The 13,520-nt window shown below is 42.7% G+C and overlaps 1 protein-coding gene and 1 pseudogene across 1 annotated transcript; both read left to right on the top strand.

Annotated features, from left to right (window-relative positions):
- The first annotated feature begins 263 nt into the window (after positions 1-263).
- LOC109940369 (uncharacterized) lies at positions 264-8,060 on the top strand (annotated as a pseudogene).
- Positions 8,061-9,933: 1,873 nt separating this feature from the next.
- Positions 9,934-12,816, top strand: LOC118472284 (uncharacterized; the record flags this gene model as incomplete). The annotated part of the gene is made up of 5 exons (XM_035960264.1): positions 9,934-10,036; positions 10,238-10,563; positions 10,804-11,073; positions 11,119-11,274; positions 11,764-12,816. Coding segments are annotated over 5 exons (1,908 nt in total), but the record flags the coding sequence as incomplete, so codon positions are not given.
- Between the last annotated feature and the right edge of the window lie 704 nt (positions 12,817-13,520).

The raw sequence follows: 13,520 nt of genomic DNA, 5'->3' as shown, positions 1-13,520 counted from the left end.
TGAAGGCCACACACTCATGCCCTCATGTTAATATCAAGATTCAAGGAATAGATTTTTCAGTCGACCCAGTGATCCTAGGATCCAACGGTATTGATGTGATTCTTGGATGCAACTGGTTGAAAAGTTGTGATGGAGTGATACGGTGTGCCAACGGAACAATTACGTTGACAAGTCCTCAAGGTGAAAGAATCCAAGTCAACATAGACAAGTCAACAGATGAAAAATGGAAGACAGTGATCAATCACTTGGAAGAAAAGCCCTTGGAAAATATCAGAGTAGTGTGCGAATACCCAGACGTATTTCCGGAAGATTTACCAGGTATGCCACCTGACCGTGATATAGAGTTTTCTATTGAATTAGTACCTGGAACCGCACCTATCTCGAAAAGACCTTATAGAATGGATGGCAAAGATTTAGTAGAACTGAAGAAACAAATAGAAGAATTACTAGAAAAAGGTTTTGTTCGCCCAAGTTCATCCCCTTGGGGAGCCCCAGTGCTATTTGTGAACAAGAAGGATGGTTCGAGAAGAATGTGTGTGGATTATAGAAGTTTGAATGAAGTAACCATCAAAAATAAATACCCACTACCTCGGATTGAAGATTTATTTGATCAAATGAAGGGAGCTAAGATATTCTCGAAGATAGATCTGAGATCGGGATATCATCAGTTAAAGATCCGAGCAGAAGATGTACCGAAGACAGCCTTCACGACGAGATATGGATTATATGAGTTTTTGGTCATGTCATTTGGACTGACTAATGCACCAGCATACTTTATGAACTTGATGAATAAAGTATTCATGGAATATTTGGATCAGTTTGTGGTCGTATTCATTGACGACATACTGATATATTCTCCGAATGAAGAAACACACGAAGATCATCTAAGGCTAGTCCTACAAAAGCTTCGTGACAACCATCTGTACGCAAAATTCTCGAAGTGTGATTTTTGGTTGAAAGAAGTTGCTTTCTTAGGGCATATTGTTACCGATGGTGGAATTAAAGTGGACCCAGGAAAGATAAGTGAGATACTAAATTGGAAGCAACCCACAGATGCGTCCAAGATCAGAAGTTTTCTTGGATTAGCAGGATACTATAGAAGATTTATTGAAGGTTTTTCCAAGTTAGTGAAGCCTCTTACCTCTCTACTGGAGAAAGGCAAAGAGTTCAAATGGGATGAAGCTTGTCAGAATTGTTTTGAGGAACTCAAGAAGAGGTTAACCACTGCACCAATACTGGTAATGCCAGACATCCACAAGGGATTTGATGTGTATTGCGATGCATCACACCTTGGACTTGGATGTGTGCTAATGCAAGAAGGAAAGGTGATTGCTTATGCTTCAAGACAGTTGAGGAAACATGAGAAGAATTATCCTACACATGATTTGGAACTAGCAGCCGTAGTGCATGCTTTGAAGATTTGGAGGCACTATATGATTGGAAACAAGTGCAAAATCTTCACGGATCATAAAAGCTTGAAATATATATTCACTCAGAAGGAACTCAACCTCAGACAGAGAAGATGGCTAGAGTTGATTAAAGATTATGATTTGGAGATACAATATCACCCCGGAAAGGCAAATGTAGTAGCTGATGCTTTGAGCCGTAAGGGTCAAGTGAACAACATCACTACTCATTTGATGTCACAGGAATTGTGCTGGGAAATGGAACGACTCAACCTTGGATTTCTCAATAATGTAGAAGCAACAGTGATGGAAGTCGAATCTACCTTGGAAGAAGAGATCCGTAAAGGACAAGAGTCCGATGAGAAGATTAAGGAAATTAAATCTTTGATTAGTTTGGGTAAAGCCCCAGATTTCACGGAAGATGAACAAGGCACAATATGGTTTAAGAAAAGAATCTGTGTACCGGAAATCGAGCACTTACGCCAACTTATTTTGAGAGAAGCTCATGATTCAGCTTACTCTATTCACCCTGGAAGTACAAAGATGTACCAGGATCTTAAGGAAAAGTATTGGTGGTACGGTTTGAAAAGAGATGTTGCTACTCATGTTGCATTATGTGACGTGTGTCAGCGAGTTAAAGCTGAACACCAAAGACCAGCAGGATTGCTACAACCTCTCAAGGTACCGGAATGGAAATGGGAAGAAATCAGTATGGATTTCATAGTTGGACTACCCCGTACCCGAGATGGCTATGATTCAATATGGGTCATAGTAGACAGGTTAACCAAAGTGGCACATTTTATACCTGTGAAGACAACTTACTCAGGAGCCCAGTTAGCAGAATTATACATGTCAAGGATTGTTTGTCTGCATGGAGTACCGAAGAAGATCGTATCAGATCGAGGAACCTAGTTTACCTCGCGCTTTTGGAAAAGACTTCATGAGTCCATGGATACCAAGCTAAACTTTAGTTCAGCTTATCATCCTCAAACGGATGGGCAAACGGAAAGAACAAACCAAGTCTTGGAAGATATGCTAAGAGCTTGCGCTCTAAAGCATGGCAGAAGCTGGGATAAAAGTTTGCCTTATGCAGAATTTTCATATAACAACAGTTATCAAGCAAGTCTTAAAATGGCACCATTTGAAGCACTCTACGGACGGAAGTGTAGAACACCGCTTTATTGGAATCAAACTGGAGAAAGTCAAGTATTTGGTCCAGAGATTCTCCAAGAGGCGGAAAAGCAGGTACAAATTATCAGAGAAAATTTGAAGACAGCACAGTCAAGACAGAAGAGCTATGCTGATAATAGAAGAAGAGAATTGATGATTGAAGTAGGAGACTTTGTCTACCTTAAAGTTTCACCTATGAGAGGAATGAAAAGGTTTAAGGTTAAAGGAAAATTATCACCTCGCTATATCGGCCCATTTAAGATTTTGGAAAGAAAAGGTGAAGTAGCCTACCAGTTAGAGCTACCCGATAGATTATCAGATGTGCATGACGTATTTCACGTATCACAACTCAAGAAGTGCTTAAGAGTACCAGAAGAACAATTACCCATGGAGGAACTGAATGTTAATGAGGATTTGACTTATTCGGAGTACCCAATCAGAATTCTGGAAACATCTCGCAGAATTACGCGGAGTAAAGTCATTAACATGTGCAAAGTCCAGTGGAGTCATCATTCGGAAGATGAGGCCACTTGGGAAAGAGAAGATGAACTCAGAGCAGAATTTCCCCAGTTATTCTCGGAAGTTTCTTAATCTCGAGGACGAGATTCTTTTTAAGAGGGGTAGGTTTGTAACACCATAAAAACCGTCAATTAAAATAATAAATTTAGTTATTATATTTATTAGGGTAATAAAATTTTTAGTGTTTAATTGTTCATTTGCATTGTTTTCTTTGCATGCACTTGTTTGATTATCGGATGATTGTTGTTTTCCTTTTAAAAAGAAATCTTAGTAATTAATCAATAATTAAGAAAAATAATAATTATTAGTCTAAAAATGAGTATTTTGTTTATAAACATTTTTGGTGAATTTTTATAAATTTTTGTGCTCTTTAAATAAGCGTTTCGGAATTTAAAAAAAAAACTACACCTACCGGCCCACTAGGGGCCCATGCCCCAAACCCTAGCCACTACTGCGCATCACGCGCGCGCGCTCTCGGAAATTTCCCAGCCGCCGCCTCCCAGCTCTTCCTCTCTCTATTCTTTCTCTCCCTCACCTCTCTCTCTCTCTCTCGCTACTCTCTCTCTCCTCCCACCGCTCTCTCTCACACGACGTCCAGCAGCGCGTGCATGGCCTCGCCGCGCGCCAGCCTCTGCGCAGGAGCCCAGACCCGCGCGCCCGAGCCGACCCCACCGCGGCAGCCGCGCCCCGGCGCGACGACCGCGAGCAGTCCCCAGCCAGCGCGACGCCGACAGCCGCCCGCGCGTGGAAGCCAAGCCCGAGCCGTGACCCGCGCGACCGTTTCTTGCGTTATGGACTTCATTTCTTCCGTTTCTCCTCTCCCATTCCTCAAACAATTGATGCCGAGAAGAAACTGCAATGCCATTGATGGACCACCGACGCCTCTCCCTCTCCCTGCAGACTTCTCTTCTCCCCTCCCTCTCTCTATAAAAGGGACAGCAGAGCCTCCCCATTTCTTCCTACTCGAATTTGTCCCTCTCTAGTGCTCATCGCTAGTGCCGCTGCTTGTCGTTCGTCGCCGTAGTTCGCCGGAGTTTGCCGCTCGTCGCCGGAACCCGTGGAGTTCGCCGGAGCCACGCCATCCGCTGTCCGTAGTCGAGCCCCGCTCTCCGTCGATCCGTCCCCGTCACACGCACGAACCCGAGGTTGTTGGCAACCCGAATTATTTTGTATATTTTATAAAGAGCTTTTGATTCGATTCATGAGTTGTATATTTTGTTTGTTGTAATATGAACACATGTGGTTTCGATTTATGTGTATGTGAGCGTTATGGAATTGTTTGGTAGATTCATGCGATTATTAGCACCGTGTTATGTCATGTTAGTCGTGGCGTTGAATTTTTGGATTAGAGAAATATGACAACATTTAGTAGTCACTTTGGCAATAAAATGCTAGATAGGAATTTTTGTAGTTAAATTTGGTCACGATAAATGTTAGAAACTACTTGGAGAATTATAGGTGCATTTTAATGGATATGGAAAATGGTATGGATGTCATATGAATATTATAGGATTTTTAGATGATTTATCTAATTATTTTATTAGCATTTTTTTTAGAAAAGGGGAAAATATCACCGGTAGTGTGGTAAATGGATTTTTACTAGTTAAATAATCATGTTCGCAAATTGAGCACTTAGATTTTTGGATTAAACAAAATACTAGTTTATGTCAGGTTATCCTCACTTGTTTTATAAAAAGTACAATTACCAATTTTATGTAGACTTTTAGAATATTAATATTATTAAATTCATTCTTGCTACACTAACTAATTTGAGTTAGAAAATGTATTGATTTATTTATTAGTATTAATAGATAAATAAGTATGCGTTCACCGTTGCTTACATTATGATTCTGGCTTATAGACAAGCTCATGCGCAATATAATTATATTGGTTATTCGCTAAGAAATAGTAAATATTTTATTGACGTTGAAACAATATAGTCCAACGTAATCTAAATAGTAGAGATAAAAATTGTAGTTTAAGTTAGTTCTTTAATACTATGGTTATGTGATTTATAAATAATATTTTAACAATTGATATAATTTCCTTTTAGAAAGAAAGACTAAAACTAGAATGTGACCCGTGTTTTACGATAGAGATAATTATTTAGTAAATAAACTAGATTCCCTAGAATTTGGGTTAAAGTTGTATCCATGATTTTAAATGAATTTATATAGTATGCATATCCATAGTCGAATTGTCATACAAGTTTTCTAGTAAGATAATGAAACAAAGTAGTTAGTCATAGCAAATAAATTGATCGTTGATATGGTTAAGATTTATAGGGTAGATACAAATCATGTTTTTCATTCCTTCTTATAAATGTGATTTGTTTAAATGTATGTTTTATTGTATGATGTATGCTTCACCTATGTAATGGTGTATGTTTATTTATTGGTGAATGTTTTCTTTTGTATGTACGATGTGCGACGCTATTAGAAACTGATTGTGTGGTAGAGGACCCAAATACGTTTGAAGACGACACGCATGACGATTTTGTGCAAGGCAAGTGGATTCTCCCTCTGCATACTCTTTTTGTACCCAGTCATTGCATTTAATAATGTTTACTTTTGATATACTGCATAATTTGAGGAGTTTCACCTAATTAAGGATTTCCTAGATTTATTACCTGTATTCCTTGTTTAACCTGGGGAAATAATTAAGCTGTGCGAGATTTACGCTACTGCTCAACCTAATAATTTCTTAATGTCACCCATTAATTGATTTTAATGTTCCAAAGATTTAATTGGCATTTATGGCATTAACCCGATGGTTAAGATAACTTCATTGCAAATTTAATTGGAACATGGAGTGACCACCCAGGATAACAGTGCAACCACGAGTGCTATCATGGCTCTGGCTTTGGTAATTAGCTCTATATGCTTAGTGCCTAGCAACCTTACCTGAAAGATGGGCAAGAGGGGGAGCGGTAGGTGCTGGCAGCCCACGTTGACATGGGGTCGTATTCTTGGCTAAGGTACTTCACCCAGGGGGCCATCACCATCGTCTTAGAAACCTTAGCGGGTTGCTTCGTATTAAGTGTATTTTGTGAAAACCTCATAATGGATCCCTAGCCATTCACCTCGGCAGTGTCTAAGGGTCCGATCAACCCGGGCTAGATGGGATACATGGCTTGTGGGTAAAGTTGTACCACCTCTGCAGAGTGTAAAACTGATATATCAGCCGTGCTCCCGGTTATGAGCGACCTGGACTCCTCACATGATAATTGCACTTAAAGATGGACATAAATTGAGATCCGATGATCTGCCCACAGTTTGCTTAAGTGGTTTCACTTAAGTGTTTTTGTTATATTCATATTCCTTTGTTTAATTGGGATATTTGGGATTCACTCTTGTTAGTAAGGCAGGTGTTGATAATAAAATGTTGACCAACTAAAATGCTTACTGCTCAACCTTAGCCTCACCTTGTTATACCTGCATTAATTTTTCCCCCACTTGCTGAGCCCCGACCATAAGTGAGCTCACCCTTGCTAATATTTTGATCAGAGGGTGATGTTGGAGACTTTGATGGAGAATTTATCGACGAAGAATTCTAAGTCTAACGATGCGCCGGTCAACTTCCTGTGGAAGATTGCCCAGTTGTTTATTTCCGCTCTACTTTGATGTGATACTTGTTTAAGACACTATGTCTCAGATGATGTAATAAAGTTTTATACTCTTTTTACGCCTTTATTGCATTGTCTTTTGATATATTACACTTGTGACGTCAACATATGTGTAGAAATGGATCCTGGCACACATATGGTATGCGCTCGATTCTACCCCCTGGAATCGGGTGTGACAGAAGTGGTATCAAAGCTATGCTGACCCTAGGTCGTTAGATTAGTTAGAAATGGAAAGCTTAGTTGTTCAAAACTTGCTAATTTCATTCCTATAAATTCCTTTATCAGTCTTATCTCTTTGAAATTCAACTAAGTTGACTCTTCTCTTGTAGATGGTTCGCACTCTTCAAACCACTCGCGTCAACACCAGCTACGCCCCTCAGCCCCAACAGATCCCGGCCTACCCAGTGGTAGTCGAGGATGCTCCAGCAAACCTTCCTCCCGTCCGAGTGGCGAACGTGATCAACCTGGAGGACAGTTCGGAGGAGCAGCTGCCGACCCCCACCCCGTTGGCCGAGTCCCTGGCCTTCGCAGCTGCGTCATCGACGTCAGCATCACCGGCACCAGCCTTCCAAGCACCTGCACCTGGAGGCGACGACCCCGATGACTCCGGAGACGGCGACGACGAGGATGACGACGACGACGACGATGGAGAGGACGAACACGTCCACGAGGAAGCTGACTACGCCCAGGAGGACCACTTCATGGGGATTGGTCCAGTTGTCGAACATTACACATCAATGTTCGAAACAGGGCACTTCCCCAACCTGCTGCAGGCAGTGCTGCACGAGCTAGGAGCCTACGTCCGCCCCCTGTACGAGACGAGGCGAGTGAGCGAGCCTCCCCGGGCTTGCTATTACATCACTCGCGTCCATGTCAGGGTGATGGATGCAGGTGACAGGGGATTCAGGACTCTGTCTGCTCACGAGTCCCTGATACCGCTGTCTACCTACGCTGCCTCTGTCAGCGACGCTGCCCGTCGGACCCTGTGGTCGCTTAGCCACACCTACCGGCAGCAGCTGCAGAACACAAGGTTCAGGCATCTCCCTCAGCGCCTGCGTGGAGAGAGCCAGACCAACATTGTCCCAGGTGAACCTGGTGAGGATCGCCTCAACACCCTAGCTGGTGTAGTGGCCGGTCTCAACACCGACCTAGACAGTGCCACTCTGGACCTCTACAGTGTGCACTTGGAGCTGGAGAACGCCCACGCCAGGATTGCAGCCCTGGAAACCCAACTGCAGGGACTGAATCCGCCAGAAGCTCAGGTTCCCGCCGTGGCATTGTCTCCTCCCCGCAAGAGGCTGCGCTACGGAGAGGCCGGATCCGTCACTAGGCTGCTGTAGGAGTGTTGGTCATGATGTAATAAGTTACGCTTCGCATTAGACGATGAAACTATCTTTAATTTTTATATTAATAAATATCAACCATGTGATGGTGATTGGTTGAAATGCTTGATTTGAATCTTTGTTTGAGTGCTATGGTCTTATGGAATGATGGCCATAAGAACATATAAAATTTGTAAAACTTAAGCTATTTTCCCTCTTGAATCTTTTCTACTCCTCACTTTTCTACGGACTTCACTTCCTAACAAATCAGATGGTGAACCAACGTCAAGGACCTAACAACCGGAACCAGCGTGGACAACAAGCACCACCACCACCGCCACCACCTAATCCCAACATGGAACAGTTCATCGCCGCCCAAATGCAGATTCTGCAAGGACTCACTGCTGCGGTTCAACAATTGCAACAGAACCAACAGAATCAGCAACCCCAGCAGCAGCAATATGCACCCCCGGCTAGAGATAAGCACCGGGACTTCATGAGTCATCACCCGCCAACTTTCTCTCATGCGGTTGATCCTTTGGATGCCGATGACTGGCTTAAGGTTATCGGAAAGAAGTTGGACATCACTCAGTGCAACGACCGGGAGAAGGTCTTGTACGCCTCAGGAAGACTCGAGGGAGCTGCGTCCGATTGGTGGGATGCCTTCACAGCGGCACATCCCAATGCTGACACAATAACCTGGCAGGAGTTCCAAGAGAACTTCCGCGCTCACCACATTCCTTCAGGAATCATGAAGCTGAAGAAGAAGGAGTTTCTTTCCCTTACTCAAGGGAATATGTCTGTCAGTGAGTATCGTGATCGCTTCACTCAGCTTTCACGTTATGCCCCTGAGGAAGTGGACACTGACGAGAAGCGCCAAGAGCGTTTTCTGGAAGGGTTGATTGGACCTCTGAACTATCAACTTCAGAGTCACACATTCCCCAACTTCCAGACACTCCTGAACAAGGCAATTGGCCTAGAAAGCAAAAGGAAGGAGCTATCTGACCATAAGAGAAAATTCCAAGGTCAGTCCAGCAGGAACACCCGGCCAAACAATGCTCAAGGTTCGCAGTTCCGCTCTGGAAATCAGGGTGGAAATAATTATCAAGTGCAACGCTCTGGACAGCAAGGCCAGAGAAACAACCAGAATCAGAATCAACAAAGGAGCAACCCCCAGACCAACCAGAGGTCTGGTGGAAATTCACAGAACCGTCAGGGTGGCACCAACAACACTCAGGCCAGAAGCAACGCACCAGTCCAACCCAACGGCTGTTTCAAGTGCGGTGAACTAGGCCACTATGCTAACAATTGCCCAAGGCGCAACCAGCAAACACCTCAAAGGAGCAACACTCAGAGAAATGACCAGAGCACCCCCGCTCGTGGATCGGCTCAAAACAAGACACCACAGAACCAGAGCAGAGGAAGGGTCAATCACGTCACTGCGGAGTCAGTGCCTGAGGATGCCGACATTGTGTATGGTATGTTCCTTGTTAACTCCATACCTGCATCAGTTTTATTTGACTCTGGAGCATCACATTCATTTATAACTGAGTCTTTTGTGGAAAAACATAACATACCTAAGTACCCTCTGAAGAGGATATTACACATTAGTTCACCGGGAGGTGACATGAAGGCCACACACTCATGCCCTCATGTTAATATCAAGATTCAAGGAATAGATTTTTCAGTCGACCCAGTGATCCTAGGATCCAACGGTATTGATGTGATTCTTGGATGCAACTGGTTGAAAAGTTGTGATGGAGTGATACGGTGTGCCAACGGAACAATTACGTTGACAAGTCCTCAAGGTGAAAGAATCCAAGTCAACATAGACAAGTCAACAGATGAAAAAGGGAAGACAGTGATCAATCACTTGGAAGAAAAGCCCTTGGAAAATATCAGAGTAGTGTGCGAATACCCAGACGTATTTCCGGAAGATTTACCAGGTATGCCACCTGACCGTGATATAGAGTTTTCTATTGAATTAGTACCTGGAACCGCACCTATCTCGAAAAGACCTTATAGAATGGATGGCAAAGATTTAGTAGAACTGAAGAAACAAATAGAAGAATTACTAGAAAAAGGTTTTGTTCGCCCAAGTTCATCCCCTTGGGGAGCCCCAGTGCTATTTGTGAACAAGAAGGATGGTTCGAGAAGAATGTGTGTGGATTATAGAAGTTTGAATGAAGTAACCATCAAAAATAAATACCCACTACCTCGGATTGAAGATTTATTTGATCAAATGAAGGGAGCTAAGATATTCTCGAAGATAGATCTGAGATCGGGATATCATCAGTTAAAGATCCGAGCAGAAGATGTACCGAAGACAGCCTTCACGACGAGATATGGATTATATGAGTTTTTGGTCATGTCATTTGGACTGACTAATGCACCAGCATACTTTATGAACTTGATGAATAAAGTATTCATGGAATATTTGGATCAGTTTGTGGTCGTATTCATTGACGACATACTGATATATTCTCCGAATGAAGAAACACACGAAGATCATCTAAGGCTAGTCCTACAAAAGCTTCGTGACAACCATCTGTACGCAAAATTCTCGAAGTGTGATTTTTGGTTGAAAGAAGTTGCTTTCTTAGGGCATATTGTTACCGATGGTGGAATTAAAGTGGACCCAGGAAAGATAAGTGAGATACTAAATTGGAAGCAACCCACAGATGTGTCCAAGATCAGAAGTTTTCTTGGATTAGCAGGATACTATAGAAGATTTATTGAAGGTTTTTCCAAGTTAGTGAAGCCTCTTACCTCTCTACTGGAGAAAGGCAAAGAGTTCAAATGGGATGAAGCTTGTCAGAATTGTTTTGAGGAACTCAAGAAGAGGTTAACCACTGCACCAATACTGGTAATGCCAGACATCCACAAGGGATTTGATGTGTATTGCGATGCATCACACCTTGGACTTGGATGTGTGCTAATGCAAGAAGGAAAGGTGATTGCTTATGCTTCAAGACAGTTGAGGAAACATGAGAAGAATTATCCTACACATGATTTGGAACTAGCAGCCGTAGTGCATGCTTTGAAGATTTGGAGGCACTATATGATTGGAAACAAGTGCAAAATCTTCACGGATCATAAAAGCTTGAAATATATATTCACTCAGAAGGAACTCAACCTCAGACAGAGAAGATGGCTAGAGTTGATTAAAGATTATGATTTGGAGATACAATATCACCCCGGAAAGGCAAATGTAGTAGCTGATGCTTTGAGCCGTAAGGGTCAAGTGAACAACATCACTACTCATTTGATGTCACAGGAATTGTGCTGGGAAATGGAACGACTCAACCTTGGATTTCTCAATAATGTAGAAGCAACAGTGATGGAAGTCGAATCTACCTTGGAAGAAGAGATCCGTAAAGGACAAGAGTCCGATGAGAAGATTAAGGAAATTAAATCTTTGATTAGTTTGGGTAAAGCCCCAGATTTCACGGAAGATGAACAAGGCACAATATGGTTTAAGAAAAGAATCTGTGTACCGGAAATCGAGCACTTACGCCAACTTATTTTGAGAGAAGCTCATGATTCAGCTTACTCTATTCACCCTGGAAGTACAAAGATGTACCAGGATCTTAAGGAAAAGTATTGGTGGTACGGTTTGAAAAGAGATGTTGCTACTCATGTTGCATTATGTGACGTGTGTCAGCGAGTTAAAGCTGAACACCAAAGACCAGCAGGATTGCTACAACCTCTCAAGGTACCGGAATGGAAATGGGAAGAAATCAGTATGGATTTCATAGTTGGACTACCCCGTACCCGAGATGGCTATGATTCAATATGGGTCATAGTAGACAGGTTAACCAAAGTGGCACATTTTATACCTGTGAAGACAACTTACTCAGGAGCCCAGTTAGCAGAATTATACATGTCAAGGATTGTTTGTCTGCATGGAGTACCGAAGAAGATCGTATCAGATCGAGGAACCCAGTTTACCTCGCGCTTTTGGAAAAGACTTCATGAGTCCATGGATACCAAGCTAAACTTTAGTTCAGCTTATCATCCTCAAACGGATGGGCAAACGGAAAGAACAAACCAAGTCTTGGAAGATATGCTAAGAGTTTGCGCTCTAAAGCATGGCAGAAGCTGGGATAAAAGTTTGCCTTATGCAGAATTTTCATATAACAACAGTTATCAAGCAAGTCTTAAAATGGCACCATTTGAAGCACTCTACGGACGGAAGTGTAGAACACCGCTTTATTGGAATCAAACTGGAGAAAGTCAAGTATTTGGTCCAGAGATTCTCCAAGAGGCGGAAAAGCAGGTACAAATTATCAGAGAAAATTTGAAGACAGCACAGTCAAGACAGAAGAGCTATGCTGATAATAGAAGAAGAGAATTGATGATTGAAGTAGGAGACTTTGTCTACCTTAAAGTTTCACCTATGAGAGGAATGAAAAGGTTTAAGGTTAAAGGAAAATTATCACCTCGCTATATCGGCCCATTTAAGATTTTGGAAAGAAAAGGTGAAGTAGCCTACCAGTTAGAGCTACCCGATAGATTATCAGATGTGCATGACGTATTTCACGTATCACAACTCAAGAAGTGCTTAAGAGTACCAGAAGAACAATTACCCATGGAGGAACTGAATGTTAATGAGGATTTGACTTATTCGGAGTACCCAATCAGAATTCTGGAAACATCTCGCAGAATTACGCGGAGTAAAGTCATTAACATGTGCAAAGTCCAGTGGAGTCATCATTCGGAAGATGAGGCCACTTGGGAAAGAGAAGATGAACTCAGAGCAGAATTTCCCCAGTTATTCTCGGAAGTTTCTTAATCTCGAGGACGAGATTCTTTTTAAGAGGGGTAGGTTTGTAACACCATAAAAACCGTCAATTAAAATAATAAATTTAGTTATTATATTTATTAGGGTAATAAAATTTTTAGTGTTTAATTGTTCATTTGCATTGTTTTCTTTGCATGCACTTGTTTGATTATCGGATGATTGTTGTTTTCCTTTTAAAAAGAAATCTTAGTAATTAATCAATAATTAAGAAAAATAATAATTATTAGTCTAAAAATGAGTATTTTGTTTATAAACATTTTTGGTGAATTTTTATAAATTTTTGTGCTCTTTAAATAAGCGTTTCGGAATTTAAAAAAAAAACTACACCTACCGGCCCACTAGGGGCCCATGCCCCAAACCCTAGCCACTACTGCGCATCACGCGCGCGCGCTCTCGGAAATTTCCCAGCCGCCGCCTCCCAGCTCTTCCTCTCTCTATTCTTTCTCTCCCTCACCTCTCTCTCTCTCGCTACTCTCTCTCTCCTCCCACCGCTCTCTCTCACACGACGTCCAGCAGCGCGTGCATGGCCTCGCCGCGCGCCAGCCTCTGCGCAGGAGCCCAGACCCGCGCGCCCGAGCCGGCCCCACCGCGGCAGCCGCGCCCCGGCGCGACGACCGCGAGCAGTCCCCAGCCAGCGCGACGCCGACAGCCGCCCGCGCGTGGAAGCCAAGCCC

The sequence above is a fragment of the Zea mays genome, chromosome 6 (genome assembly GCF_902167145.1).
Source record: "Zea mays cultivar B73 chromosome 6, Zm-B73-REFERENCE-NAM-5.0, whole genome shotgun sequence".
In the NCBI taxonomy this organism is placed as follows: Eukaryota; Viridiplantae; Streptophyta; class Magnoliopsida; order Poales; family Poaceae; genus Zea; species Zea mays.
The sequence above is the reverse complement of the archived record's forward strand: the minus strand, read 5'-3'. Positions and strand labels throughout refer to the sequence as shown.